The following is a 27,975-nucleotide window of genomic DNA, read 5'->3' on the forward strand; positions in this document are numbered from 1 at the left end:
ATATTATCCCACAATAATCGTTTTTCAAATCCCTTACTCCTGTGTTGTCTCTCCCTCTCTTCTCTCTCCACTAGTAACTGCTAGTTTGTTCTCTCTCAGTCTGCTTTTTTTTGTTTTATTCACTAGTTTGTTGTATTTTGGGTTCTACGTATAAACGGTGTCATATGGTATTTGCCTTTCTCTGTCTGACTTACTTCACTTAGCCCTCCAAGTCCATCCCATCTGTGTTGCTAAATGGGAAAATTTCACTCTTTTTAGATGGCTGAGTAATATTCCATTGTGTACACACCACATCTTTATCTGCTCATCTGCTGGTGGACACCTAGGCTGTTTCCATGTCTTGGAAATTGTAAATAGCACTGCTCTGAACATTGGAGAGCATGTATCTTTTCAAATTACTGCTTCTATTTTTGGGGGGATACATATCCAGGAGTGGAATTGTTGTTCAGTCTCTAGGTCATTTCCGACTCTTTGTGACCCCATGCCAGGCTTCCCTGTCCCTTACTATCTCCCAGAGTTTGCTCAAACTCATGTCCATTGAGTTGGTGATGCCATCCAACCATGTCATCCTCTGTCATCCCCTTTTCTTCATGCCCTCAATCTTTCCTAGCATCAGGGTCTTTTCCAGTGAGTCGGCTCTTCACAACAAGTGGCTAAAGCACTGGAGCTTCAGCTTCAGCTTCAATCCCTCCAATGAATATTCAAGGTTCATTTCCTTTAGGATTGATCGGTTTGATCTCCTTGCTGTCCAAGGGACTCTCAAGGGTCTTCTCCGGCACCACAATTTGAAAGCATCAGCTCTTGGACGCTCAGCCTTCTTTATGGTCCAACTCTTACATCCGTACGTGAGTACTGGAAAAACCATCGCTTTGACTGTACAGACCTTTGCAAGCAAAGTGATATTTGCTTTTTAATATGCTGTCTAGGTTTGTCACAACTTTTCTTCCAAGAAGCAAATACCTTAATTTCTTGGCTGTAGTCATCATCCACAATGATTTTGGGGCCCAAGAAAATAAAGGCTGTCACTTTTCTATTTTCTCCGCATCTCTTTGCCATGAAGTGCTGGGACCAGATGCCGTCATCTTAGTGGACTTACTCGGTCATGTGGTGTTTTAGTTTTCTGAGGAACTGCCATACTCTTCCCCATAGTGTCTGCACCAATCTCCATTCCCACCAACAGTGTAAAGGTTTCCCTTTTTTTTTTTCTTCGCATCCTCACCAACATTTATTATTATTTGTGTTCTTTTTGATGACAACTCTTATGACCTGTGCCCGCTGATACCACGTTGTGGTTTTGACTTGCATTTTCCTAATCATTAGTGATCATCTTAATCATTTTTAAGCCTATGGTTCGTGGTATTATTAGTAAGTACATTCATGTTGCTGTGTAATTATCACCACCATTCATCTTTAGAGAACTCATCTTTCAAAATCGAACTCTGTCCACGTTAAACACTGACTCCCCACCCATCCCCAAGTCCCTGGCACCCACCCTTCTACTTTCTGTCTCTCTGATCTGCCTCCTCTAGTGAAATCCTGAAGAATTTGTTTGTGGTGTGTGTGTGTGAGAGACTGTTTTACTTTACTTTGCCTAATGTCCTCAAGGTTCATCCACCCTGTAGATTGTCAGAAGCTCCTTCCTTTTTAAGACTGAATAACAACACTCCATTGTACGTATATACTGCGTTTTGCTTACTAAGTGGATACTGAGTTCCTTCTCCCTTTGGCTGTTCTGAATAACGTTGCTGTGAATATGGGTGTGCAAATACCTCTTTAAGACTCTGCATTCAGTTCTTTTGGACACGCGCCCACCAGTAGAATTATTGGATCATATTGTAATTCTAGTTTAATTGTTTTAGGAGCCACTCCTCATTAAAAGTTTCTTAAAAACATTCATCTATTTTTAACACTGCTATTATTCCTTAAGGGTTTCCCTGATGCCTCAGTGGTAAAGATTCTGCCTGCCAACGCAGGAGACGCAGGTTTGATCCCTGGGTCAGGAAGATCCGCTGGAGAAGGGAATGGCTATCCGCTCCAGTATCCTGCCTGGAGAACTCATGGACAGAGGAGCCGGCCGGCTGCAGTGTCTGCTGTCTTCTTTGAACATTGAGGGCATTTAGGGGAGTGTGTGTCTTTTTAATTAGTGGTGTCTGAATGGCAGCAGTGTCTCAGAGTTTCCATGTGTTCAGAAAGGATTCAAAGACCCTTCCTGCCATGTGTATGTTGTAAATTGATCGCTTTTGAAAACAAAAGTGGAGTTTCGGGTAAAGTCCCACTGAATTTCACTTGGTGTTGTGTCATTTCTGATAATCTGAGGGTCCTTTGTGGAGGCTGGATGCTGCTCACCCCTCTTATGAAAGGGGACCCTTTGGTCTTCTGACTCCCAGCCCCTAGCTCCTCTGTGTACTTCTGGCCCCAGGCTTCCCATCACTGTGTCTGCTCCGTCTCAGGGCCCAGAAGACAACCCAGTACAGAGGGTCGTCTCTCTCCTGTATCGTCTCTCTCCTGTATTTCTTTAGTTGTCTCTATATAATTTGATACCTGAGTGTTTTTAGTCCAGCTTACAAAGATCTGTTAAAAATGAAGAAAGCCAATCCCTGTTGTATGCATTGCTCAAGAGCTCATGGAGGGTTTCCCTGGTGGTCCAGTGGCTAAGACTGTGCTGCCCATGCCGGGGGCCTGGGTTCAATCCCTGATCAGGGAACTAGACCCCACATACCGCAACTAAGAGTCCCATGCCTCAGCCAAAGATCCTGCCTGCTGCAGTGAAGATTGAAGATCCTGCATGCTGCAGCCAAGACCTGGTGCAGCCAAATCAGTAAATGTGAACGGAAAGAAAAGCACTCATGGGAACCACCAAGGAGAGCCTTGGCGTCTTTCACCACGTTTGCACACAGCCAGGGGAGGCCAGCTCATAGCTGAAGTGCTCTGGTCTGTCCACGGGCTTGGGGTCGCAGGTGATTCTTCACACAGTTCCTGGTGTGTGACTGTACTTCCAGGGGCGGCATTTTTAATTTGGGGTAGAAATGAGCAAAGGAAAGGAAAATGGAAGACCTGTGGCACTTAGGACCCTTTGGGAAACGTCATCTATTTTGGAACAAAACTCATCTGTGTTGAGAATCTTCCAGAAGCAGGTGAATTCTACCAGACTGTCGGCCCCACCCCCAAGTCTGGAAGCTTGTAGAAAGGAGAGGAGAGAAAGGGCGCAGAGGACCCCAGCGATGGCCAGTGGTGGGTTTGCCTGGCCCTCGGGTGTCTGGGGCCCCAAGGTGAATGTCAGGGTCTTGGTACATGGCGTATTTTGCCGGTCACTGCACTTGAGCGACTTCCTCCAAAAGTGAAAGGCATGTCGTGCACGCCAGCTCCTGGCAGGTCCTCACTTGCAGCTCTCTGTCCTGGAGACGTCAGCCTGTGGACATAAACAGGTAATGACTCAGTCAACTTGACATCCTGCCAGGACAGCCCAGGTTGAACTTGAGGAAAACAGGCTCTTCTTGCTCAGGGCACAGTGTGGGGCTGGAATGCTCCTCCCCCTTTTGTTGATGTAGCTTTACTTCCGTTCCCAGATACTGGCTTTGAAAGGTGTCCTTAGGGTTGGATTACGAGTTAGTCATGATTGCTGCTCGGGTGCTCCCCTGGGACTTTGAGGCACAGAGCAGAGGGAGCCCGGACATCCTAGGGGAGCAGGGAGGAGGGGATGGGGCTGACAGGACTCTCCAGAGGAAAGCCTGACCCTCCTGATGCAGGTGCGGGATCCTGGGGGCCAGCGGGGCAAGGCCTGGGAGGGGGCTTCCCAGAGGGCGGGAATGAGGAACAGATTGATTGGCCCTGACACTTCAACCAGGAAATATCAATTCTGAAGATGTAAAGGATGGGGTGAGATGAGGATAGCCCACTGTTTTAGGGGGACCTCACACAATTCATCTCAGGAGAGAGCCTTGGGGCCCCTGAAGCCAGTAACTGTGTGCAGGCTCCTTGGGCAGCCAGCTTCTGCTTTTCACTGGCACTTTACGGTTCTCTCTCTAGATCTTTTTTTTTTTTTTAATTTTGATTTTATATTAGATACTTCCCTGGTGGCTCAGCGGTAAAGAACAAGCCTGCCCAGTTCAGGAGACAAGAGACATGGGTTTGATCCCTGGGTCAGGAAGATCCCCTGGAGGAAGGCATAGTAACCCACTCCAGTCGTCTTGCCTGGAGAATCCCATGGACAGAGGTGCCTGGTGGGCTGCAGTCCATGGGGTCACAGAGAGTCGGACACAACCGAAGTGGTTAGCACAAGCACAATAGTTGGTTTACAATGCTGAGTTAGTTTTAGGTATCAGATCAGATCAGTCGCTCAGTCGTGTCCGACTCTTTGCGACCCCATGAATCACAGCACGCCAGGCCTCCCTGTCCATCACCGACTCCCGGAGTTCACTGAGACTCACAGCAGAGTGATTCAGTTACCCATATACGTATATCCATTCTTTTTAAGATTCTTCTTCCATGTAGATTATCAGAGTGTTGAGAAGAGTTCCTTGTGCTATACAGTCGGTCCTGTGATTACCTGTTTTACATATAGCAGTGTGTGTGTGTGTTAATCCTGAACTTCTAATTTACCCCTACCCTGCCTCTCCCCTTTGGTAACCATAAGTGTGTTTTCTAAGCCTGTGAGTCTGTTTTGTAAATAATTCATTTGTATAATTTTTTACATCCCACAAATCAGTGATATGGTATTTGTCTTTCTCTGTCTTACTTCATTTAATATGATAATCTCTGTATGTCCATCCCTGTTGCTGCACATGGCATTATTTCATTCTTTTTTTAAACGTATGAGTAATATTCTGCTGTATATATTATATATACCACATCTTCTTTATCCGTTCAACTGTGGATGGACATTCAGGTTGCTTCCACGTCCTGGCTCTTATAAACAGTGCTGCAATGAACATGGGTATGTGTATCTTTTTGAGTTACCATTTCCTCCCGCTATATGCCCAGAAGTGGGATTTCAGGGTCATATGGTAGCTCTATTTTTAGTTTTTTAAAAAATTTAGTTATTTTTAATTGAAGGATAATTGCTTTACAGTATTGTATTGGTTTCTATCAAACATCAGCATATTTTTAAGGAACCTCCACTCTGTTCTCCATAGCGGCTGCAACAATTTACATTTCCACCAACAGAGTAGGAGAGTCCATACTAGATTCTTACACATTTGCTTTGTGATAATTCATGGTGTTACTCAAACCAGGAAGGCAGACTTGCCCTGGTCTGTGTTCGCAGAGGTGACTTGTTCAGCCTTTGCTTCTCACTCCAAAGGCTGGCCATGGGGTAGGGAGGGGGCTGGAGAGGGGCAGGAACTGGGGGCCTAGCACCTTTCTGCATCCCCTTTTATACCAGGTTGTGCCAGGGGTTTAAAAGTGTTTTTATTTCTAATCTACCATGGACAGAGGAGCCTGGTAGGCTGCAGTCCATGAGGTCGCTAAGAGTCAGGCACGACTGAGTGACTTCACTTTCACTTTTCACTTTCATGAATTGGAGAAGGAAATGGCAACCCACTGCAGTGTTCTTCTTGCCTGGAGAATCCAGGGTCGGGGAAGTCTTGTGGGCTGCCGTCTATGGGGTCGAACAGAGTTGGACACGACTGAAGCGACTTAGCAGTGAGTTCAGTCACCATGTCTGCCTCTCTCCCTTCCCTCTCCTTTGCCAGGGACCTGGAAGCTAGGGCACAGAATGAGTTCTTCCGGGCCTTCTTCAGGCTGCCAAGGCGGGAGAAGCTGCACACCGTCCTGGACTGTTCCCTCTGGACCCCATTCAGCCGCTGTCACACCGCCGGGCAGATGTTCACCTCCGACAGTTACATCTGCTTTGCCAGCAAGGAAGCCGGCTGCTGCAAAGTCATCCTGCCGCTCAGAGAGGTAGACCTGTTGTCCTCCCAGGGGGTGGGGGGCGGGGGGGCCATGGTTGCTGGGAGACAGAGGGGATGGATGCTCACAGGGCAAGGCTCTGCCTCTGAGGATGGGTGAGTCTAGAGGGATGCTTGGCCTGAGTTGACCAGGGGCCCCTGCTTTTTTCTGTTGTTGCCTGGCAACCTGAAATTTGCATAGGTGTGAATGGTGAGAACAGGCACCCTAGCCTCCACATTATTGATAAAGCTCTTATAAAATGTTCATGCCTAGCAATGAAAGCTTTTCCAAAAGCCCTTAGGAAGGAGTCCTCCCTTTCACCCACCAGGAGGGAAGAGAAAAAAGTGACCTATTAAAAAATGACCTTTTGAAAAGAAATGTCAAGTTGCTTCATTTGTATATCTTTCTAGAATTTTATGTAAAAATTTAGAAAAATGAAGAATCCTCCTGCAGTGCAAGAAACACGGGTTCAATCCCTGAGTCAGAACCGTCCCTGGAGAAGGGAATGGCTACCTACTCCAGTATTCTTGCTTGAAGAATCCCATGGACAGAGGAGCCTGATGAGCTACAGTCGGTGGAGTTGCAAAGTCTAACACGACTGAGCAACTAAAACTGTCACTTTCCAGCTATAAAATTCCAGAGTTCTCTTCTTGGAAGTGGAGTCTGCTTTGAGATCTGTTGAGCTCAGTCCTGTGGTTTTGGGGCCTGTCTGTAGTGACAGGACCCACAGCTCTGCCAAATGTCAAGACTTCCAAACTCTTGCTGTTATAATGTACAGACTAAGCAGTATTCAGAAAAACTCAATTTTTTCATTCATGTGATTGGTTCCCATTTTTCTGCAGCAGATGACTTCATTTTACAAATGCCCTTAGAGCAGAGCAAGAATTCCTTATATAGTTATTTTTTAAAATTATATACATATAATGTGAAGTTAAGTGGGCCTTAGGAAGCATCACTATGAACAAAGCTAGTGGAGGTGATGGAATTCCACTTGAGCTATTTCAAATCCTAAAAGATGATGCTGTGAAAGTGCTGCACTCAGTATGCCAGCAAATTTGGAAAACGCAGCAGTGGCCACAGGACTGGAAAAGATCAGTTTTCATCCCAATCCCAAAGAAAAGCAATGCCAAAGAATGCTCAAACTACTGCACAATTGCACTCATCTCACACTAGTAAAGTAATGCTCAAAATTCTCTAAGCCAGGCTTCAACAGTGTGTGAACCGTGAACTTCCAGATGTTCAAGCTGGTTCTTAGAAAAGGCAGAGGAACCAGAGATCAAATGGCCAGCATCCGCTGGATCATCAAAAAAGCAAGAGAGTTCCAGAAAAACATCTATTTCTGCTTTATTGACTGTGCCGAAGCCTTTGACTGTGTGGCTCACCACAAATGTGGAAGAATATTCCCATTCCTAAAGAGACGGGGACACCAGACCACCTGACCTGCCTCTCGAGAAATCTGTATGCAGGTCCGGAAGCAACAGTTAGAACTGGATAAGAAACGATGGACTGGCTCCAGATTGGGAAAGGAGTACGTCAAGGCTGTTTATTGTCACCCTGTTTGTTTAATTTATATGCAGAGTACATCATGAGAAACGCTGGGCTGGATGAAGCACAAGCTGGAATCAAGATTGCCGGGAGAGTTATCAATAACCTCAGATATGCAGATGACACCACCCTTATGGCAGAAAGTGAAGAGGAACTAAAGAGCCTCTGGATGAAGGTGAAAGAGGAGAGTGAAAAAGTTGGCTTAAAGCTCAAAGTTCAGAAAACTAAGATCATGGCATCTGGTCCCATCACTTCATGGGAAATAGATGGGGAAACAGTGGCTGACTTTATTTTTTGGGGCTCCCAAATCACTGCAGATGGTGACTGCAGCCATGAAATTAGAAGACGCTTGCTCCTTGGAAGAAAAGTTATGACCAACCTAGACAGCATATTAAAAAGCAGAGACATTACTTTGCCAACAAAGGTCCATCTAGTCAGGGCTATGGTTTTTCCAGTGGTTATGTATGGATGTGAGAGCTGGACTATAAAGAAAGCTGAGCACTGAAGAGTTGATGCTTTTGAGCTGTGGTGTTGGAGAAGACTCTTTAGAGTCCCTTGGACTGCAAGGAGATCCAACCAGTCCATCCTAAAGGAAATCAGTCCTGAATATTCATTGGAAGGACTGATGCTGAAGCTGAAACTCCAATACTTTGGCCACCTGATGCAAAGAGTTGACTCATTGGAAAAGACCTGATGCTGGGAGGGATTGGGGGCAGGAGGAGAAGGGGATGACAGAGGATGAGATGGTTGAATGGCATCACCGACTCAATGGACATGAGTTTGAATAATCTCTGGGAGTTGGTGATAGGCAGGGAGGCCTGGCATGCTGCAGTCCATGGGGTCACAAAGAGTCGGACATGACTGAGCAACTGAACTGAACATATACATACATACCATTTTAACTATTTTTAAGTGTTGTGGTTCAGTGGTATTAAGTACATTCACGTTTTGTGCAACCATCACCAGAATTTTTTCATCTTTCCAAACTGACACCCTGTCCCCATTAAACAATAGCACCCCAAATCCCCCTCCTTCAGCCCTAGGCATCCACCACCGTCCTTTCTGCCTCTATGAATCCTGACTCTTCTGTGCTCAGTCATGTCCAACTCTTTGTGACCCTATGGACTACAGCCCACCAGGTTCCTGTGACCATGGAATTCTCTAGCCAAGAATACTGGAATAGGTTGCCATTTCCTCCTCCAGGGAATCTTCCTGACCTAGGGATCATATCTGCATCTCTTATGTCTCCTGCATTGACAGGTGGATTCATTACCACTGAGGTACCTGGGAAGCCCTGACCCCTGTAGGTCTCTTGTATCAGTGAAATCCTACAAAATTTGTCATTTTGTGACTGGCTGTATCACTTAGCAGAACGTCCTCAAGGTGAATCCATATTGCAGCACCTGTCAGAATATCCATCCTTTCTGGGACTTCCTGGGTCCAGTGGTTAAGAATCTGCTTGTCAATGCAGGGGACACAGGTTCAAGCCCTGGTCAGGGAACTAAGATCTTGTATGCAACATGGTTTGGCAAAAAAAAAAAAAAAAAGAATATCCATCCCTTTTAAGACTGAATAATGTCCCACTGTGTGTAGACCCATGTTTTGGTTTTGTTCTCATCCGTTAATCCAGCCAGGGGCACTTGACTTACTCCCACTTTGGGCTGTTGTAAATACACCACATCCCATACTCTCTAACTTTGTACTGGTTCCTTATTGCAGTTATTGGGTTTGTCCTTCTCTCTCTGTTTACTGAATCTGCAATTGAACTCCTGCCCCTCTTCTCTCTTGCTGTGCCTCTGTGCTTGTGACTGTCTGCAACAGGTTGTGAGCATCGAGAAAATGGAGGACACGAGTCTGCTGCCAAACCCCATCATCGTCAGCATCCGGAGCAAGATGGCCTTCCAGTTCATTGAGCTCAGAGATCGTGACAGCCTGGTGGAGGGTCTGCTGGCGAGACTGAAGCTGGTGCATGCCGACCACCCTGTGCACTATGACACCACCCTGGATGAGGAGCTGGTATGATCTCTGGAGACAGCAGGAGTCTGTAAATGGAAAATCCCTTTTTTTCCCCCAGCACCTCTAGGGCAGATGTCTTCAAAGGGGAGTGCATGTAACAATGACCTACTTGGGTACCAGAAAAACGTCAGTGATGCTCGACCTGGGTAGCAGACAATCTGATACCATCTTTAATGCACTGGGTGTCCTGAGTGGGTATGGCAGGGTTAGAGGGGGTTGAAGGGGACTCACTTACAGGTTGGAGGGGCTAATGGGGCTCACAGGTTAGAGGGGTTGATGGGGTACACTCAGGTGTCAGGGATCAACAGGCCATCTTCTCAGTGGTTGGAGGGTTTGGTGGGGAATCAACACACAGGTGAGTGGACACCCTCTTTATTAGAGAGGTCAGTGCCCTCATCCCCCTGAGGTTGGAGGGGATGATGTTATAGTATTTGGGGGCAGGTGTAAGTTGCGCAAAGAGATGATTCACTGTCTTTAAGACTGGACAGCTGCCACGGGAGATCCAGATCTGCTGCACCTAGTCCCTGATTCTTTCACATCCGTCCTCCTTGTTTTTGGACCTCTTTTCATCTGAGTAGTGACAGGAGGAAAGGAGAGGAAGTCTCTCAGTTCCCTAGAGCCGCTCTCTCCAGACGCGCATCCTCAGGTCTAGATGCTGAAGGTGCGATGTTTCCTTCCTGGCCCCGCGCGGGGCCATGTTCTGTGAGCCAGGGAGCAGCGGTGCTGGGAAAGCCCCGTGGACCACGCTCCTTCCTGAGGATCAGCTCCGTTGGGTCTAGTGTTAGACTGCCTTTCTCGTAAGTCCCAGGCAGATAGGCATGTTTATTATACTCACACATCCAAAGACAAAGACTGCCCCGTAACTAAAGCAGGGACTTTCTCTTTTTGTCATTCTTTCTTTTCCTTCCCATGCAGACCTCACCCGTGTTTCATTCAACAAGCTTGTGCAGTGGCAGCCACAGGTTTGGGGGTCTTGAGATGGTGTCTTCGCAAAATAGCGAGGAAAGGGAGAAAGAAACGAGCCCACGGATGCACCCCGAGGCTTTCAGGCAGTCGGGCAGCCAGAGCCCGGACTCGAGATTGGTGAGTGACGTGGCTCCACCCTCACACATGGAGGTGGTGGGGCGTGGCTTCCAGGCCCCTCCTGGGGTGGGCCTGACACAGGTTACTGGGCAACCCTGGGCACCTCATTGGCAAAAAGTGGAAGAGGGCAGAGATGCCAGTGGCCTGCACGCTTCCGGGTGGGTGGAGGATGTGGTGGGACGTTGGGGGGCAGTGACTTTCCACCTGCCCTTCAGGAAGCATCTATCCCTGCTCTCCTTGTGGGGTCTCCAGGTGCAGAACAAGTCTGGCTCCTTTTATGCAGTGGCATCAGCGGGACTCCTGGTACAGCGCTTCTTTTTTGGCCCCTGGCTGTTTTCTAGTTTTACTAAACTAAAAATACCTTGGTTACACTTGTGATTGTTTTCTCCTCTGCAGGGAGACTCTGTGGGCAGTGCTTGAGTGGTAAATAGACTAGAAGCCGAGCTATGAGATGGTGCCCTGGCAGGAGGCACGCTGTGTGGGCACCGCCAGTACCAGGGTGGCTGTGAACAGGGTATCTGCCCCTTAGCCGCTTAATGGCTCATGTATCACGGATTGTTAGCTTTATTTATTCAGGGTGCAGCCTTCTGATGTGCTGTTCAGAGATGCTCACTGAATGCTCATTGTTTCAACAAATAAGAATATTGACTATATGTGTGCACCTCTCCCATGACTGGAGAATACAGATAATTAAGAGCATACATAAACTTCTTGTTTAAAAGGCATGGAAACATTCCTGCCAGCTAGGAATTCTAAAGAATTTTCAAAATTCATAGTTTGAAGAGATTTCCAGTTGCCTAGAGACATCGTCTCCTTCTCATCTCTGCTACTGAGAACGATGTCATTTTTTTTCCAGTTGGCAATTTTTCCTCTGGCTGTCAGGAAGTTCCAGGCAAATTATGAGAGCCCCTGGCTCCCCTCTGCCCTCTGAGCTGACCTGTTTCAGAAACTGGTTTGGCGTGGACATCCTGAGAGGCTTCCCCATCCTCACCCCGCCCCACCCTCCATCGGCTTTGCGTTCCCGTAGTAGTTCAGATGAGCACATTCTTACTGTCAACTTTGCCAAGGAAATGGCATTTTATTCATGTCAGGTCTCCCACGGGGCTCTGAATTCCTGACGGGCTAGTGACCTTTACATCCTGCATGCTGCTGGGCGTTCAGAGGTGTCTGCCCAGCGAATTGCCTGGCGCAGGTGGGTCCTCTCTCAGCTGAGGGAGCACCCTCTGTGACAGGCTGTGGACGGTGAGTCTTCATACACCGAGCGTGTTTCCGCTTCCAGTCCAGGGAACAGATCAAGGTGAGCCTCTGGAACGACCACTTTGCGGAGTACGGCAGAACAGTGTGCATGTTCCGCACAGAGAAGATCCGGAAGCTGGTGGCCATGGGGATCCCCGAGTCCCTGCGCGGCAGACTCTGGCTTCTTTTCTCAGGTGAGGGTTCCGGGGTCTCCAGGCCCAGCTTTTATTTCTGGAGGCCCTGACCTGAGAGGGGGGGTGGGGAGTGTGTGTGTGTGTGTGTGTGTGTGTGTGTGTGTGTGTGCATGCAGACGGGTCCTCTCGGCCTGTGATATGCCCGGCTGGGACCTTGGGACCTTCCTGTGTGGACTGTGGGCCAGGCTGCAGCAACCTCTGGGCTCTGGGGTCCCTGGTCAGCGTGAGGTCTGGCAGAGGGATTGCCTCCCCTTCAGCCGTGATTTTATGAGTCTCTTCATCGTCCTCAGAATTCTATTCAGAACCCCCTGGACATGCAGTGTCTAGATGTCTGGAGACCTGAAAACGTCTTCAAAAGTCGTTCACTTGTCTGCTTTACAATAACTCCCTCTGGGGACACTTCCTCCTGTCCCCCTGCTGCGGGGAATGCACACAGAGCCTGCCTGCATCTTCCTCCTGCTTTGCTGGATCTGGGACTCTCCCTCTGCTGCTTTGGGGCATCTCTCATCTGATGCTTGCCGGTGGATGGGCTGAGCCTGGGGCCCAGGTCTCCAGAGGCATCTTCTGTGAGCCGTGTGGCGCCACTCGGTGAAGGAACGGGGGCCGACCAGCAGGAAGGGAGGGCCCTGCGGTCCAGGGTGTGACTGCTGCTCCTTTCGTGGTGCTGAGGGGATAGCGGCCAGGGCTCCACCTTCCTCGGAGACCATTCTGGGAGCCTTACGGGCGTCCTCGTGTGCTCCACAGAACATGTGCTCCATAGCTTTTTTAAAAATTAATTTGTGCTTTATTTTTGGTTGCACTGGGTCTTCATTGGTGCACATGGGCTTTCTCTCGTTACGGCAGATAGGCCACATACATACATCTATAACTGAGGAATACAACTGATTATAAGTATATTAGTATAAAGCTATTTTTAGCATGAGCTCTTCTCCCCCTCTCTCTGTAAGGTTATTCTTAGAAAAGCCATATTACTTCATTTTTCCTTTCTTTTTTGTTTTTAGCAGAAGTGAAGTTCCTTTTGGTCATGTGTGGTCTTAACTATTTTGTGTCGCTTAGATAGTGAGACCCCACTGAGGTCCTCCGACAGGACTGGCCCCTCCCCGTGTGGACTCTCTCCCAGAAATCAGCCCCATATTGGAGAAGAGCCGATTAACAGTGTTGTGAGAGTTTCAGTTGAACAGCAAAGGGACTCAGCCATACACAGACGCGTATCCATTCTCTCCCAGACTCCCCTCCCATCCAGGCCGCCACCTAACATTGAAATGTTACTTGTAAATCACCAGATGCCGTCACGGACCTTGCCGCGCATCCGGGTTACTACGGCAACCTGGTGGAGGAGTCCATGGGAAAGTGTTGCCTGGTGACGGAGGAGATAGAGCGGGACCTGCACCGTTCCTTGCCGGAGCACCCCGCCTTCCAAAACGAAACGGGCATCGCAGCGTTGAGGAGAGTCCTGACGGCCTATGCCCACAGGAACCCCAAGATCGGGTACTGCCAGGTGAGCTGGGCGCTGCAGGGCCGTCCCAGACCAACCACCCAGGCCTCGGGTGCCGTGTTCTTAGCCATCTGTACCAAGGACTGTCCTGTGGAGGGAATCGGCCTCGTGGAGTCAGACAAGCTGATGATGTGGGAGGAGTGTTACCCAGTGCCCAGGAGAGTGTGGCATGAGCTGGCCCCTGTCCTCAGGAGGCCATTCGGCCTTCATGGCCTCCCAGCCTCCACTGCAGGAGCCGCTCTGGAGGGTCCTATCTCTAAACTGTACAGAAGTCATCAGGATTATTTTTAAATCTGAACATAGACACAGAGATTAGTGGGGTTGGGTTCTGAGCCTAAGGCGTGCTCCACAGCCCAGCCCAGCATCACTCCCTGGGGGCCAGGGACAAAGCAGTGGCTGATGATTCAGCCCAGCAGGTCTTGTGAGGCCCACGTTGATAACTGTGGTCGTTCCAGATCAGTCTTGATTGGCTGGGTATACTGCATCTCTCATCTGTGTAGTCTGGACTTCTGTGGATGCCTTGGGCTTGTGTGTTGTTGAATGTCTGTGTGGTACACGTGACCTGCTCAGTAATTGTCCGCTCCCCTGTGAATCCCCTGAGCAGTCCATGAACATCCTGACCTCCGTTCTGCTGCTGTATGCTAAGGAGGAGGAAGCCTTCTGGCTGCTGGTGGCTGTGTGTGAGCGGATGCTGCCTGACTACTTCAACCACCGAGTCATTGGTAACTGCTCCCTTCCCCTCTGTCCCTCGGGGTGGTTATACAGAGACTCGGCTAGTCTCTGCACCAGCACTGTCTGACTCTTGAATCTTCAAAACTAACTGAATTAACTCTCTGCACAGTTTTGGCAAAAGGGTGGAATGTGGTAACCCAACTGCTTCTTAGCCACAAACTCTTACAGATTTTTTTTTCTTTTTGGCTGTGCTGTGTGGCATGAGGTATCTTAGTTCTCTGACCAGGAATCAAACCCATGCCTCCTGCAGTGGGAGCACAGTCTTAACCACTGGATCCCTGGGAAGTCCCCTCTTACAGATTTTTGGATAAAGAAAAATTATTTTATATGGATAGCTGAACTTAAGGAAAGAAAAATCCCTGGGTTCAAAAAGCAAGTCCAAAAGTGAAAACCACAGAGGTTTTTTACTGATGCTGAGGCCTGAAAAGAGAGGAGGGCTCATTCTTGGTCCCCAGGGAGCTTGCGGATAGTAGATGAGGGAGTAGAGCAACAATGGAGACCCTTGAGGCCCGACATCAAGGGCAGAGGAGGAGAGCTCCTCACTTATCCAGGCTGATTGTAAGAAAGGGCATCTGTGACTGCCCGGGCTCTGGGCAAACCTGTGTGTGACCCCTCAGTGCCCAGGCATGTGCGCCGCTGACCTTCGTGTGGTTGAGATTTGAATTTGCACCCTCTCTGTGATCCAGCTACCTCCTCGTGGAGAAAATGACACGGAAATTGCTCTGGCCAGGCGATACTCTTAGGGACAACGTATAGTAATCCAGAATGAGGGATGGGAATGGCCTAAACTTAGGGTGGCAGCCGTGGCATTAGAAACAGAAGAACCGGTGTGAGATGGAATTTGGCAAAGGACTGGATGTAGGGACAAGGCAGGAAGAAGAGGCTTGAAGACTGAGATCTAAAAACTGAGGGAGTATGATGACCACCGGGAGGGAGGGAGGTCTGGCTGGGAAGGAGGTGGCCTTTGACTTCTCCCCTGGCCCCCTTCCTGTGTTTGGGTGGCTAATTGGTTTGCTACCCTCTTCCGTTCATTTCAAAGGAGGTACTTAATGTTGTACAGAGCAGCAAGGAGTAACCAAACCTCGAGGTCACTGGGGGCCTGCTGTCCAAGCCCTCACTGGGTGATGTGACAGATGGTAGTCAGCAGTGAGCAGTAGACCCTCCATGATAATGTGACCACCACCCCAATGCAGGGAACGTTTCTACAACCCACAGAGTTCCCTGCCACACACAACACCTGGTACTGATTTCTGTCACCACAGGTTTACTTGGCTTGTTCTTGAACTTGGAATAAATGTAATAGTAGAGAATGTTCTGACTTCCTTCACTCAAGATACTGTTGGTGCATCAGCAGGTGCTTTTCATTGCCGCGTGCTATTTCATGGTGCGTTCACACCATGATTCTTTCATCCCAGTCATCGGAGTTTCCAGTTTCTTCTTATAAGTCCCAGTGAACATCCGAGTATAAGTCTTTTTGGAATATATATTGACACTTTTCTTAGGATTTACCCAGGAGTAGAATTCCTGGGTCACGGTTAGATATATACTTAACTTTATAAGAAACTGTCAGTTTTCCAAAATGGACAAAACGTATTCACATTATCTCATACCAGCAACGCATGGAAGTTCCAGTTGCTCCGTATCCCTGTTTATACTTGGAATTTTATGTCTTTTTAATTTTAGCCATTCTGGTGGGTTAGAGTGGTATATCGTGGTGATTTTAATTTCCATTTCTCTAATCATTGTTAATGATGTTGAACCTATTTTTCTGTGCTTATTGGCCATTTGTCACTTTAGAAATGTACAAATCTTTTGCTTTTTTTTTGTTTAAAGATTTGTTTATTGATTTCTTATTATCGAGTTGCTTCAGTTCTTTATTTTTGATTACAAAACCTTTGTCAGATATAGTTGCCACAAATATTTTCTCTGAGTTTGAAGTTTGCATTTTCATTTTATGAATGGTCTCTTTTGAAGAATACCAGTCTTTAATTTTGATGAAATCCAATTCATAATTTTTCTATGGTTAATGCTCTTATGTCCTAAGAAATTTTAGCCTTTTGCCTGTATTTTCTTTTAGATGTTTTTTCAGCATTAGCTTTTATACCTAAGTCCATGACACATTTCATAGGTATTTTTCTGAATGGTTTGAGGTAGGAAGAGGGTCCCTTCCCCCTCCCCCGCCCACGTAGGTGGGCACTTGATTCAGCACTGTTTTATTTATAATTGAAGGGTAATTGGTTTACAATATTGTGTTGGTTTCTGCCATACATCAGCATGAATCAGCCATAGGTATACATATGTCCCTTCCCTCCTGAACCTCCCTCCTGCCTCCCACCCAATCCTACCCCTCTAGGGTGTCAGAGAGCACCAGTTGGGCTCCCTGAGTCATGTAGCAAATTCCCACCTGCTCTCTGTCTTATATATGGTAGTGCATATGTTTCAAGGCTACTCTCTCCTTTCGTCCCTTCCTCTCCTTCCCCGCTGTGTCCGTAAGTCTGTTTTCTGTGTCTGGGTCTCCACTGCTGCCCTGTAAATAGGCTCATCAGTACCATCTTTCTAGATTCTATATATATGCATTAATATACAATATTTGTTTTTCTCTTTCTGACTTACTCTGTATAATAGACTCTAGGCTCATCCACCTCATTAGGACTGACTCAAATGCGTTCCTTTTTATGGCTGAGTAATATTCATTGTATACCTGTACCACAGCTTCTTTATCCATTCATACTTTGATGGACATCTAGTTTGCTTCCATATCCTAGCTGTTGTAGATAGGAGCACTGTTTTTGAAAATGCCAGATGAAAATACTGTCCTTCCCCCATTGAATCACCTTGGTCCAAACATCAGAAGTCAGTGAACCAAGTGTGAGTCCTTTCCTGGACTCCCATCCTGTGTCATGGTTCTGTGTATCTCAGAGCAGCTCTAATCTGAGAGGGAGTGACTCCCTCCACAGCCAGTCTCCGTGGCTCCTTCCCCAGGGGCCCAGGTGGACCAGTCCGTCTTCGAGGAGCTCATCAAGGAGCAGCTCCCTGAGCTGGCGGAGCACATGCACGACCTCTCGGCCCTGGCGTCCATCTCCCTGTCCTGGTTCCTCACGCTCTTCCTCAGCATCATGCCCCTGGAGAGTGCCGTGAACGTGGTCGACTGCTTCTTCTACGATGGCATCAAGGCCATCTTCCAGCTGGGACTGGCTGTGCTTGAGGCCACTGCCGAGGGCCTGTGCAGCAGCAAGGATGACAGCCAGGCCTTCATGGTCCTCAGCAGGTGAGGCAGGGAGCCCGGCGGCTGGACTGGGCTGTCACTGTGGGGCTCCCCTCCACTCTGCCACCTTGTGGTCCCCTGTGGCCAAGCCATCAGCGACCTTGTCATCCTAGCCACCTTCCCTCGCTCCTGTCCACCAAGAGGCAGGAAGGTGAGGGTACTGCTGTCTTTCTCTGAACAGGTTCAAGTGTCCTAAGTCTAGATGGACCTCCAGTGACCTTGAACGGAAGGAGGGCAGGTGGGCAGGGAAACATGGGCCTCAGGAAGCCACCTGGGGGATGTGGACGTTTTGTGCACAGAAACGGGTGTGTTGCAGTGAAGGCAAAGCCCGCTAGCCCGGGGATGTGTGGAACTGAGGGCAAGCTGGCTGATAAATGACAAGTTCCTGTTCAGAATACTGTGGAAACACAGTATTTACATCACTGGAGAGTCAAAAAAGTGAAAGTGTTAGTCGCTTAGTCATGTCCTACTCTTTGCGACCCCATGGACTGTAGCCCACCAGACTCTGTCCATGGGATTTCCCAAGCAAGAATACTGGAGCAGGTTGCCATTCCCTTCTCCAGGGGATCTTCCCGACCCAGGGATTGAAACCTGGTGTGTCACATTGCAGGCAGATTCTTCACTGTCCGAGCCACCAGGGAAGCCAGAGTGTCAGAGACCTAGGAAAACTTCCTACGGCTCCAGGGGCACCATGTCCGTCTTCGTGTTCGTTTCTCCTTTTCTCTAGAATGAGTGTAGCTATAGCGGCCTGGCCTTTCACAGTGACTGGAGACAGAGGAGCCAGTTTGACAGTTGCTGCCCACGTCTGGGGCCCTGTGAAGGCGGTGGGGGCTGCGAGGTGCCCGGGTTGGGGAGGGGATGGTAATCCTGTGCTTTCCCGGTGTCTCATGTGCCCAGGTTTCTGGACCACGTCAAGAACGAGGACAGCCCGGGACCCCCGATTGGCAGCCACCACGCCTTCTTCTCTGACGACCAGGAGCCGTGTCCCGTGACCGACATCGCAGACCTGATCCGGGACGCCTACGAGGTACCTGGGCCCCATCCCCGCCTGTCCCTGCCCCCAGGTCTCTCGGGAGGTGAACTTCCAGGGAGGTGTTGGGGGCTGCTGCTTGTCTGCTGTCTGGATGCAGAGAGGATTCTGTGAGCAAGTGCTCCCTCTCTCCCCTGCAGAAATTTGGGGACCAGTCTGTGGCTCAGATCGAGCACATGCGCTGCAGGCACAGGATCCGAGTCCTCCAGGGCCACGAGGACACCACGAAGCAGAACGTGGTGAGTAGAGGCCGCCTCTGGACCACAGCTCCCGGCGGCTGGGCGCTGACCCGAGCTGGGCCTCCTGCTGCCTCCTGACAGGAGAGTGACAGCTTTTGTGTTTTTTTTGCATTAAATTAACAACTAAGTGGTTCAGATGGTAAAGATTCTGCTTACAATGCAGGGGACCTGGGTTCGATACCTGGGTCAGGAAGATGCCCTGGAAAAGGCAAAGGCAACCCACTCCAGTATTCTTGCCTGGGAAATCCCATGGACAGAGGAGTCTGGGGGGCTACAGTCCCTGGGGTCACAAAGAGTCGGTTACAGCTGAGCAACTAACGACAGCTTGACAGCGGTGAGCTAGTGAAGAAACAGCGTGGATTTAGTTTTAGAGTCAGACAGATTCTGAGGAAGTTAGCTACTGTGAGCCTCTGTCTCCCTGGTTGTAAAATGAGGATAACAACACTCATCGTGTGGGGTTAAATAAGGGACAATATAGAAGTTGCCCGGTGCCCAGAGCCTGCAGTCTTTTTTTTTTTTTAGGGGCCACTACTACTGGCGTAGGAAGTGGCACACCACTCCAATATTTATTCTTGCCAGGAAATCCCCATGGACAGAGGAGCCTGGCAGGTTACAGTCTGTGAGGTCACAGAGAGTCAGACAGGACTAAGTGCACATAATTAAAAAAAAAATCTATGTATTATTCATTTATTTTTGGCTGAGCTGGCTCTGCACTGCTGCGTGGGCTTTTCTCTAGCTGTGATGAGTGGGGGCGCCTCTCCAGTTGTGGTTCAAGGGCTTCTCATGGCTATGATGTCTCTCACTGTGGAGCACAGGCTCTAGGTGCACGGGCTTCCATGGTTGCGGCATGCGGGCTTAGCTGCTCTGTGGCCTGTGGGGATCTTCCCAGACCAGGGATCGAACCTTTGTCCCCAGCACTGGCAGGCTCTCTTAACCACTGGACCACCAGGGAAGTCCAGGCCTATAGTGCTGGTGGTTATGCTGCAGGAACTTGCCACCCAAGCCCTAGCCTTGCTAGTGTTTGGTCCTTTGCAAGTATTTAAATGCTTGTCCTGAGTCTTTGATGTGTGAATGAGAAAGGTTGAGGATGAAGCCCTGAGAAAGTCTCCATAAAGCCATCTCTGGATGATCTGGGCGCCCAGCGTCCACTCCAGTGGGACGCGCCTTCTTGACCCCTGATCCTCCAGGGCAGGCAGAGCATTCACTCCATGCCTGTTTGTTCTTTCCTCCAGCTCCGAGTCGTTATCCCAGAAGTCTGTGTCCTTCCTGAAGACCTGGAGGAGCTCTACGATTTATTCAAGGTAGGAGACTCGGCGGGGTAAGGAAGCGACAGACCCTGAGTCAGGCCGCAGCCGAGGCTGCCCACCTGCGGCGGGGAAGGGCCAGCATGGGCCTGCTGAGTGCAGCGAGGCTAGGGCGGCCCCTGCCAGCTGGCTCTGGCTTGACGGTACCTGCTGAGCCCGTGCATGAATGCTGCTGCGCTCGGCCCAGAGGCCCTCAGTGACGGGGACGCACCCCACACTGCCCAACAGCAGTTCCCAGTCAGCCGTGGACACACAGTGATTCTTACTAAACTGTCTCCTTGTATCCATTTTTTTCCTGTTGTTATTTTTTAAGTTGAAGTATAGTTGATATACAATGTTGTCTTTGATTCTGGTGTATAGCACAGTGATTCAGTTATACACATATTGTATTTTTTCATTATAGATTATTACAAGGTATTGAATATAGTTTCCTGTATCACCTCACGTACGTTTTACTCATAACACCACCTACAAGACGTGTATACATATTTTTTGGTTTGTGGGGCTGGTCTGGATGCTTATTTATGTTCTGTTTTCCTTGATGCTGTTATTAATACTTTTTCATGTTGCCATATGATCTTATTTTTAAATCAGTTTACAACTTGTCCTGTTGGTAATGCTTAATAGTTGGTGGCCATTCCCTTTTTCAGGGGATCTTCCAGACCCAGGGATCGAACCTGGGTCTCCCCCATTGCAGGCAGATTCTTTACCATCTGAGCCACTAGGGAAGCCCCAGTACTTAATACAGTAAACTGTATTTTGAATATTTGGGTATTTAGGTGGATTCCCAGCTCTTGCTACTTACATCATCCTGCAAAGACCATTTTCAAGTGCCTTCCTAGAAATTTTCTTGCTCGAAACAGTCAGTAGAAATGGGGAAGAGAGGCAGACAGTGGACCCACTCCTGACAGCTTCGGCGGTGAAGGGGAGAGGAGCAGAGCGCCGGCCAGCAGAGCAGTGGCAGACCCAGAGGAGTCTGGCCACTGGAGCTCTTCGGGTGGGGACTCTGAGCGCTTGGTTCCTCTGAACTTGAATTGCCGTGTACTTGAAATAGTCCCGAGCAGCGTGTAGGCTCTGAGTGGAGCCACAGAGCCGTCTGGCCCTCCTGTGGCCGTCGCGTCACTGCCTGCTGCGGTCACTGACGTGCGTGGCTGCTCAGTCAGCTGCTGGCACTCCTCACCCCTTGTCAGCAGGACGTGTGATGAGGACTCCTGTAAACATCACTGGTTTTCAAGTTGTATAGTTTTCTCTGTTGCATGAAGAGAAAATACAGAGTCAAAGGTGACTTGGTGTCCCATGCCCCACCTCTCTTTGTCAAGTAAAACAGTGAATACTAGAAACACAATAGCAGGTAAACCAAGGTGATATTTAGCGTGAAGAGTCTAATTTCTTTAGGGCTGACTGTTCTCAATTTGGGAGAATAAGACACGTCGGACATCTGAACTTATATAACTTAAAAGATTGCTTTAAGTTCACCATGAACGGCATTAAGTACTAACCATATTATTAAACTTTCATACAAGGAGTATTTAAAGAAGACAGCCAGCCATTTCCTGTTTCCTATTTCTATCTTTTCTGTGAACGATGTGGGTGAAATTTATTTTCGTATTTGTTGTTAGCTCTGCAGCCCTTCATTTGTGTAGGGCTGACTACAAATGTTAACTGTGACTACAACGCCAATTTCAAGATAACACTTCCAAAAGGAATTTCAGTGAGACAGCGTCATAAGCGTGGCATCTCGTTCTGTGGCACAACCTGAGGCACCGCCCGTGTGCACCAGGGTCGTCCTCACGCCCCGCAGAACAACCCGCAGGCTGCCCCCACCTCAGCTCTTGCTCCTGACCTTCTCTGAATTTCCTTGGCTTTTGTAGTCTGACCTCATATATTTAATTAATTAATTTTTTTGGTGTTCAGGATGTTTATTAGGGAGTACTCTTTTTCTTTAACTTTTTATTTTATTTTATAGCTGATTAACTATATTGTAGTTTCAGGTGGACAGCAGAGCGACTCAACCGTACACATACATACATATATCCATTCTGACTTCATATATCTTAACGCTTGTTTTTTTGTTGTTTTTGTTTTATTTTAATTGGAGGCCATTTACTTTACAATATTGTATTGGTTTTGCCATACATTGACATGAATCCGCCACAGGTGTACATGTGTTCCCCATCCTGAACCCCCCTCCCACCACCCTCCCCTCCCATCCCTCTGGGTCATTGCAAGATATAAGGTTCCCTAGTTGGATTTTGCATGTGTCTCTTGTCTTTTGAACCAGAGGTTCATTTTCCCAGGGAAAGGGCCACAAAGAGATACCCTTACATTGTTGAATAAATATGTGATAGGTTCTCATTAAGGATTAAAGAGTGGCCTTAACTTCCCTGCATCCTTTCCTAAGCCTGGGATGTACAGGTGTGACTGTTCTCTTTGTTAACAAACAGTCTTCTCTGACTGTCTTTTTTACAAACTCTTTCCTATTAAAGATGAACAGTGTGTACTTAGTGAATCCACTTTTATTCTGAATTTAAAGTCATCTTTCTTTTTTGCCTGAATGCAGTTCTTTTTTTTTCTGTTTCATTGAGATATAATTGACCTACAGCATTGAGTGTAAGCGGTACAGCATAGTGAATTACATATATTGCAAAATGATTCACAGTAGGTTAACATCCATCATGTCATTTGTTATTCAGTTGCTCAGTCGTGTCCAACTCTTTGCAACCCCATGGACTGTAGCACGCCAAACTTCCCTGTCCTTCACCATCTGCCAAATCTTGCTCAAACTCCTGTCCATTGAGTCGGTGATGCCATCCAACCATCTCGTCCTCTGTCATTCCCTTCTCCTCCCGCCTTCAATCTTTCTCAGCATCAGGATCTTTTCTAATGAGTTGGCTCTTCACATCAGATGGCCGAAGTATTGGAGCTTCAGCTTCAACATCAGTCCTTCCAATGAATATTCAGGATTGATTTCTTTTAGGATTGACTGGTTTGATCTCCTTTGCAGTCCATGGGACTCTCAAGAGTCTTCTCCAACTCCACTTTCAAAAGCATTAATTCTTTGGCATTCAGCCTTCTTTATGGTCTAATTCTCACATGTATACATGACTAGAAAAACCATAGCTTTAACTATACAGACCTTTGTTGGCAAAGTAATGTCTCTGCTTTTTAATATGCTATCTAAGTTTGTCATAGCTTTTCTTCCAAGGAGCAAGCATCTTTTAATTTCATGGCTGCAGTCACCATCTGCAGTGATTTCGGAGCCCCCAAGAATAGTCTCTCACTGTTTCCATTGTTTGTCCGTCTGTTTGTCATGAAGTGATGGGGCTGGATGCCTTGATCTTAGTTTTTTGAATGTTGAGTTTTAAGCCAACTTTTTCACTCTCTTCTTTCACCTTCATCAAGAGTTCGTCTTTGCTTTCTGCCATAACGGTGGTGTCATCTGCGTATCTGAAGTTATTGATATTTCTCCCAGCAATCTTGATGCCAGTTTATGCTTCATCCACTCCAGCATTTCTCATGACGTACTGCTCTGCATATAACTTAAATAAGCAGGGTGACAATATACAGCCTTGTCATACTCCTTTCCCAGTTTTGAATCAATCTGTTGTTCCATGTCCAGTTCTAACTATTGCTTTTTGACCTGCATACAGGTTTCTCAGGAGGCAGGTAAGGTGGTTTGATATTACCATCTCTTTAAGAATTTCCCAGTTTGTTGTGATCCACACAGTCAAAGAAAGGCTTTAGCACAATCAATGAACCAGAAGTAGATGCTTTCCTGGAATTCTCTTGCTTTTTCTATGATCCATTGGATGTTGGCAGTTTGATCTCTGGTTCCTCTGCCTTTTCTAAATCCAGCCTGACCATCTGGAAGTTCTCAATTCATATATTGTTGAAGCCTTCCTTGGAGAATTTTGAGCATTACTTAGCTAGCATGTGAGATGAGTGCAATTGTGCAGTAGTTTGAGCATTCTTTGGCATTGCCCTTCTTTGGGATTGGAATGAAAACTGACCTTTCCCAGTCCTGTGGCCACTGCTGAGTTTTCCAAATTTGCTGGCATATTGAGTGCAGCACTTTCACAGCATCATCTTTTAGGATTTGAAATAGCTCAGCTGGGATTCCATCTCCTCTACTAGCTTTTTTCATAGTGATGCTTCCTAAGGCCTTCTTGACTTGGCATTCCAGGATGTCTGGCTGTAGGTAAGTGATCACACCATTCTAATTATCTGGGTCATGAAGATCTTTTTCGTATAGTTCTTCTGTGTATTCTTACCACCTCCTCTTAATATCTTCTGCTTCTGTTAGGTCCATATCATTTCTGTCCTTTATTGTGCCCATCTTTGCATGAAATGTCACCTTGGTATTTCTTATTTTCTTGAAGAGATCTCTAGTCTTTTCCATTCTATTGTCTTCTTCTCTTTGCAGTGTTCACTTAGGAAGCCTTTCTTATCTCTGCTTACTATTCTTTGGAACTCTACATTCAGATGGGTATATCTTTCCTTTTCTCCTTTACTTTTCACTTCTCTTCATTTCGAAGCTATTTGTAAGGCCTCCTCAGACAACCATTTTGCATTTTTGCATTCTTTTTCTTGGGGATGATTTTGATCACTGTCTCCTATACAGTGTTAAAATACCTCAGTCCATATTTCTTCAGGCACTCTATCAGATCTGATTCCTTGAATCTATTTGTCACTTCCACCGTATAATCATATAGATACAAAAAAAAAAAAAAAAAACCAAAGCAACAAAAATGGTTTTTTTCTTGTGATGAGAAATTTTAGGACCTACTCTCAGCAACTTTGGAATATACCATACAGCAGTGCTAAGTGTAGTCATCGTGATATACATACATCCCCAGGACTCATTTGTCTTTTAACTGGAAATTTGTACCTTTTGACCACCACCATCTTATTCTACAGCCCACCCCCAGCTCCTGCCTCTGGTAAAACCACGAATCTGATCCTTCTCTATGACTGGAATCATTTGTTATATTGTTTTAGATTCCACTTACAAGATCATATAGTATTTGTCTTTCTCTGACTTATTTCACTTACTATAGTGCCCTCAAGGTCCACCCAGATATAAAGCAGTGTTTTAAATTATATAAACCCATGTTTGTGACGTCTGTCCCTTATTCTCTGAAACTGAGAACAGTTTTATTAGTCTTCTCTCTGCATGTGAGATGGGAACTATCTGTACTTGGTAGCATAGACTTGGTGTCAGGGGCCACTCTAGGAAACACCCGGGACCTGAAACACTGCCTTGTGTTAATACAGTCCCAAAGTGCGCTTTTTAAAAAATTGGAGTATAGCTGTTTTATGTTGTTAGTTTCAGCTGTATGACAGTGTGAATCAGCTGTATGTAGGCATGTGTCCCCTCACTCTGACCCTCCCTCCCACCCCTCTTGGTCATCATAGACACTGAGCTGAGCTCCCTGTGCCGTGCGGCAGCTTCCCGCTAGCTGGCTGTTTCAACTTGCATTGCTGTGTGTGTGTGTCTACAGAGGATACAGTAAAAAGGGAAAGAAATCAGGAATGAGATTCACCAGCTGTTGTTAACATTCAGCTAAATGTATTCACTTCTGGATTATCAGGCCCTGGAGAGCATTTGGTTTGTTTAATATTATTTTGCCTGCTTCTGTGTTCTGGTTAATACTTTTATTTTTGAAAGTTAATTTAAAAACACAAACTGAAACAAAATATACAATATATATATATTTCTATGCTATATATATTTATATAAAAATACATATATAGTGTATAGACTAATACCTACACTCACTATTTAAAAAGAAAAATAACTAAGCAAAATTTAAAGAGTCTTATCCTGTCTGTGCCTATAGTCCCATTTTGTACAGTAATTACTGTTACAGTATATGGTGAATCTGATTCCTGATTGCTTTCCCTTTTTACTGTATCCCTCTGTAGACACACACACAAGCAATGCACTCTTACTTTTTTTTCCATATAGAAATGAGATTGTGCTACACACAGCGGTCTGCAGTTTCTAAAATTTTATGGCCACACCATGTAGCATGTGGAATCTTATTTCCCTGACCAGGGATCGACCCTGTGCTGCCTGCATTGGAAGCATGGAGTCTTAACCACTGAACCAGAGAAGTCCCTGCAGTTTTTACCATGGGCATTCTTCTAGAGTCAGTATCTGCAGATCTTTTCTCATTCTTTTTTAGTGACAGCAGAATTCGATTGTAGGGCTGAACCACAGCTTATTCACCTTTCGCCTGCTGAAGGCCATCTATCTCGTTTCCAGTTTTTCTGCTTTATAAACAGTGCTGTGCGGAGCATCCTTGAGCCTTTCTCCAGACACCTGTGCTGCTGTTTCTGTAGGACGGGTTCCTTAGGGATGCACAAACCAAATTTCAGTCACTGTTGCTAAAGTGTTCTAGATCTTTCAGATTTCAGTTCCACTGATGATGTCTAAAAGTGTTCATTTCCTAATGTTTCACACTCAGCTATCATTTAATATTATGATCTTTAAAAATTTTGCGAGCCTTGTAGAAAATTGCATTTCGCTTTTAAAAAACTTTATTTATTTATTTGGTTGCACTGGGTCTTAGTTGTGGCACACGGAATCTTCAGTGTTCACTGAGGCATGCGGGATCTTTTGTTGTGGCCTGTGAACTCTTGCTGCAATGTGTGGGATCTGGTTCCCTGACCAGGGATTGAACCTGAGCCCCCTGTGTTGGGAGTACCGGCATCTTAGCCAGTGTACCACTAGGGAAGTCCCAGAAAATTGCATTTCATTTTAACTTAAATTTGCGTACTCATTAGTGAGGTTGCATACCCTTTTGTAAATTTATTGGCTAACTGTCTACTTTCTTGTATCATCTCTTCGTATCCTTTGCTGATTTTTGTATTGGCTTCTAGGATTCTGTGTAAATTGGTTGCACTGGTCTTTAGCTTTTATAACTGTGTTCTTCTGGATAGGATTCTGAGGGCCTCTAGCTAGCATGAAAGGATGACAAAAATATACACGCAAATTGACAGCATGTCTTGGGTTTTGAGAAATGGGAATTTACGAGACCTTCATTTTACACTTAAAAGTTCTTACAGTACTTCTCATCGTTCTGCAAAGGCTTTTTGAAGAACATGGCTGCTGGTAATATGCAGTAAAATTATAAATGGCATTTTGGTCTCCATCTGAGCACAGGCACGGGGATGGTAGAGCATCTGTGCTTGTTCCTGTGCCATCCTGTGGGCAGAGGGCACTGAAGTCGTGAAAGGATTCTGAGTCAGTGAGCCGAAGCGTCCCACGAGATGATGTAGTACAGGTGCAAAAGATACATTCTTGAAGAGCTAGCTGGTCCTCAGTGATCAGTGGTGGGGCCCGTGTTGATTGCTTTAGTTTTCAGTCTATTCCCAAGACTTCAAATGGTCTTTTTTTTTTCTTTTAAATTTTTGACTTGTTAATATGGTCATGTGGTTCAAAATTCAGAACATATAAAAAACAGCATGTAGTAAAAACGCTTGCTTTTTAATCTGGGTGCCTGCCCCTGTCTTCTACCCCCACAGGTAACCAGCGATGCTAGTTTCTTCTGTAGTCTATAGATTTATCTAGTAGTTTTTGACTTTTGAATAATACAATTTTAAGTGAAAATATCAGAATAAAAATTGTACGACTTCTTTAATCAAAACAATGATAGCCGAGCTATACATTTCAAAATTGCTAAAATGGGGACTTCCCAGTGGTTAAGACACCATGCTTCCACTGCAGGGTTCATGGGGTAAATCCTTGGTCAGGGAACTAAGATCCCGCATGCCACATGACCCAAGAAAATAGAAAAAAAAAATTTTTTTTTTAATTATTAAAACGGTAAATTTGATTAAGTATATTTAGCTACAGTGAAAAAAAGAAACCTTAATTTTAAAAATGTCAAAATTACATATGCATGTAGGCAAGGACTACAGGGTAATAAGCGAAAACTTTTACAT

General features: G+C 46.6%; 1 protein-coding gene across 4 annotated transcripts in view; it reads left to right on the top strand.

Moving 5' to 3' along the window:
* TBC1D8 (TBC1 domain family member 8) overlaps positions 1 to 27,975 on the top strand; it is a 141,047-nt gene that overhangs the window by 92,930 nt on the left and 20,142 nt on the right. For all 4 annotated transcript variants that reach the window (XM_070379945.1, XM_070379946.1, XM_070379948.1 and 1 more), the window contains 10 exons: positions 5,691 to 5,898; positions 9,253 to 9,447; positions 10,363 to 10,530; positions 11,810 to 11,960; positions 13,244 to 13,458; positions 14,060 to 14,177; positions 17,170 to 17,455; positions 18,350 to 18,479; positions 18,623 to 18,721; positions 19,954 to 20,022. In XM_070379945.1, the coding sequence (XP_070236046.1) occupies positions 5,691 to 5,898; positions 9,253 to 9,447; positions 10,363 to 10,530; positions 11,810 to 11,960; positions 13,244 to 13,458; positions 14,060 to 14,177; positions 17,170 to 17,455; positions 18,350 to 18,479; positions 18,623 to 18,721; positions 19,954 to 20,022 (1,639 nt within the window). The remainder of the gene's footprint in view (positions 1 to 5,690; positions 5,899 to 9,252; positions 9,448 to 10,362; positions 10,531 to 11,809; positions 11,961 to 13,243; positions 13,459 to 14,059; positions 14,178 to 17,169; positions 17,456 to 18,349; positions 18,480 to 18,622; positions 18,722 to 19,953; positions 20,023 to 27,975) is intronic.

The sequence above is a fragment of the Bos mutus genome, chromosome 11, assembly GCF_027580195.1.
Source record: "Bos mutus isolate GX-2022 chromosome 11, NWIPB_WYAK_1.1, whole genome shotgun sequence".
Taxonomy (NCBI): domain Eukaryota; kingdom Metazoa; phylum Chordata; class Mammalia; order Artiodactyla; family Bovidae; genus Bos; species Bos mutus.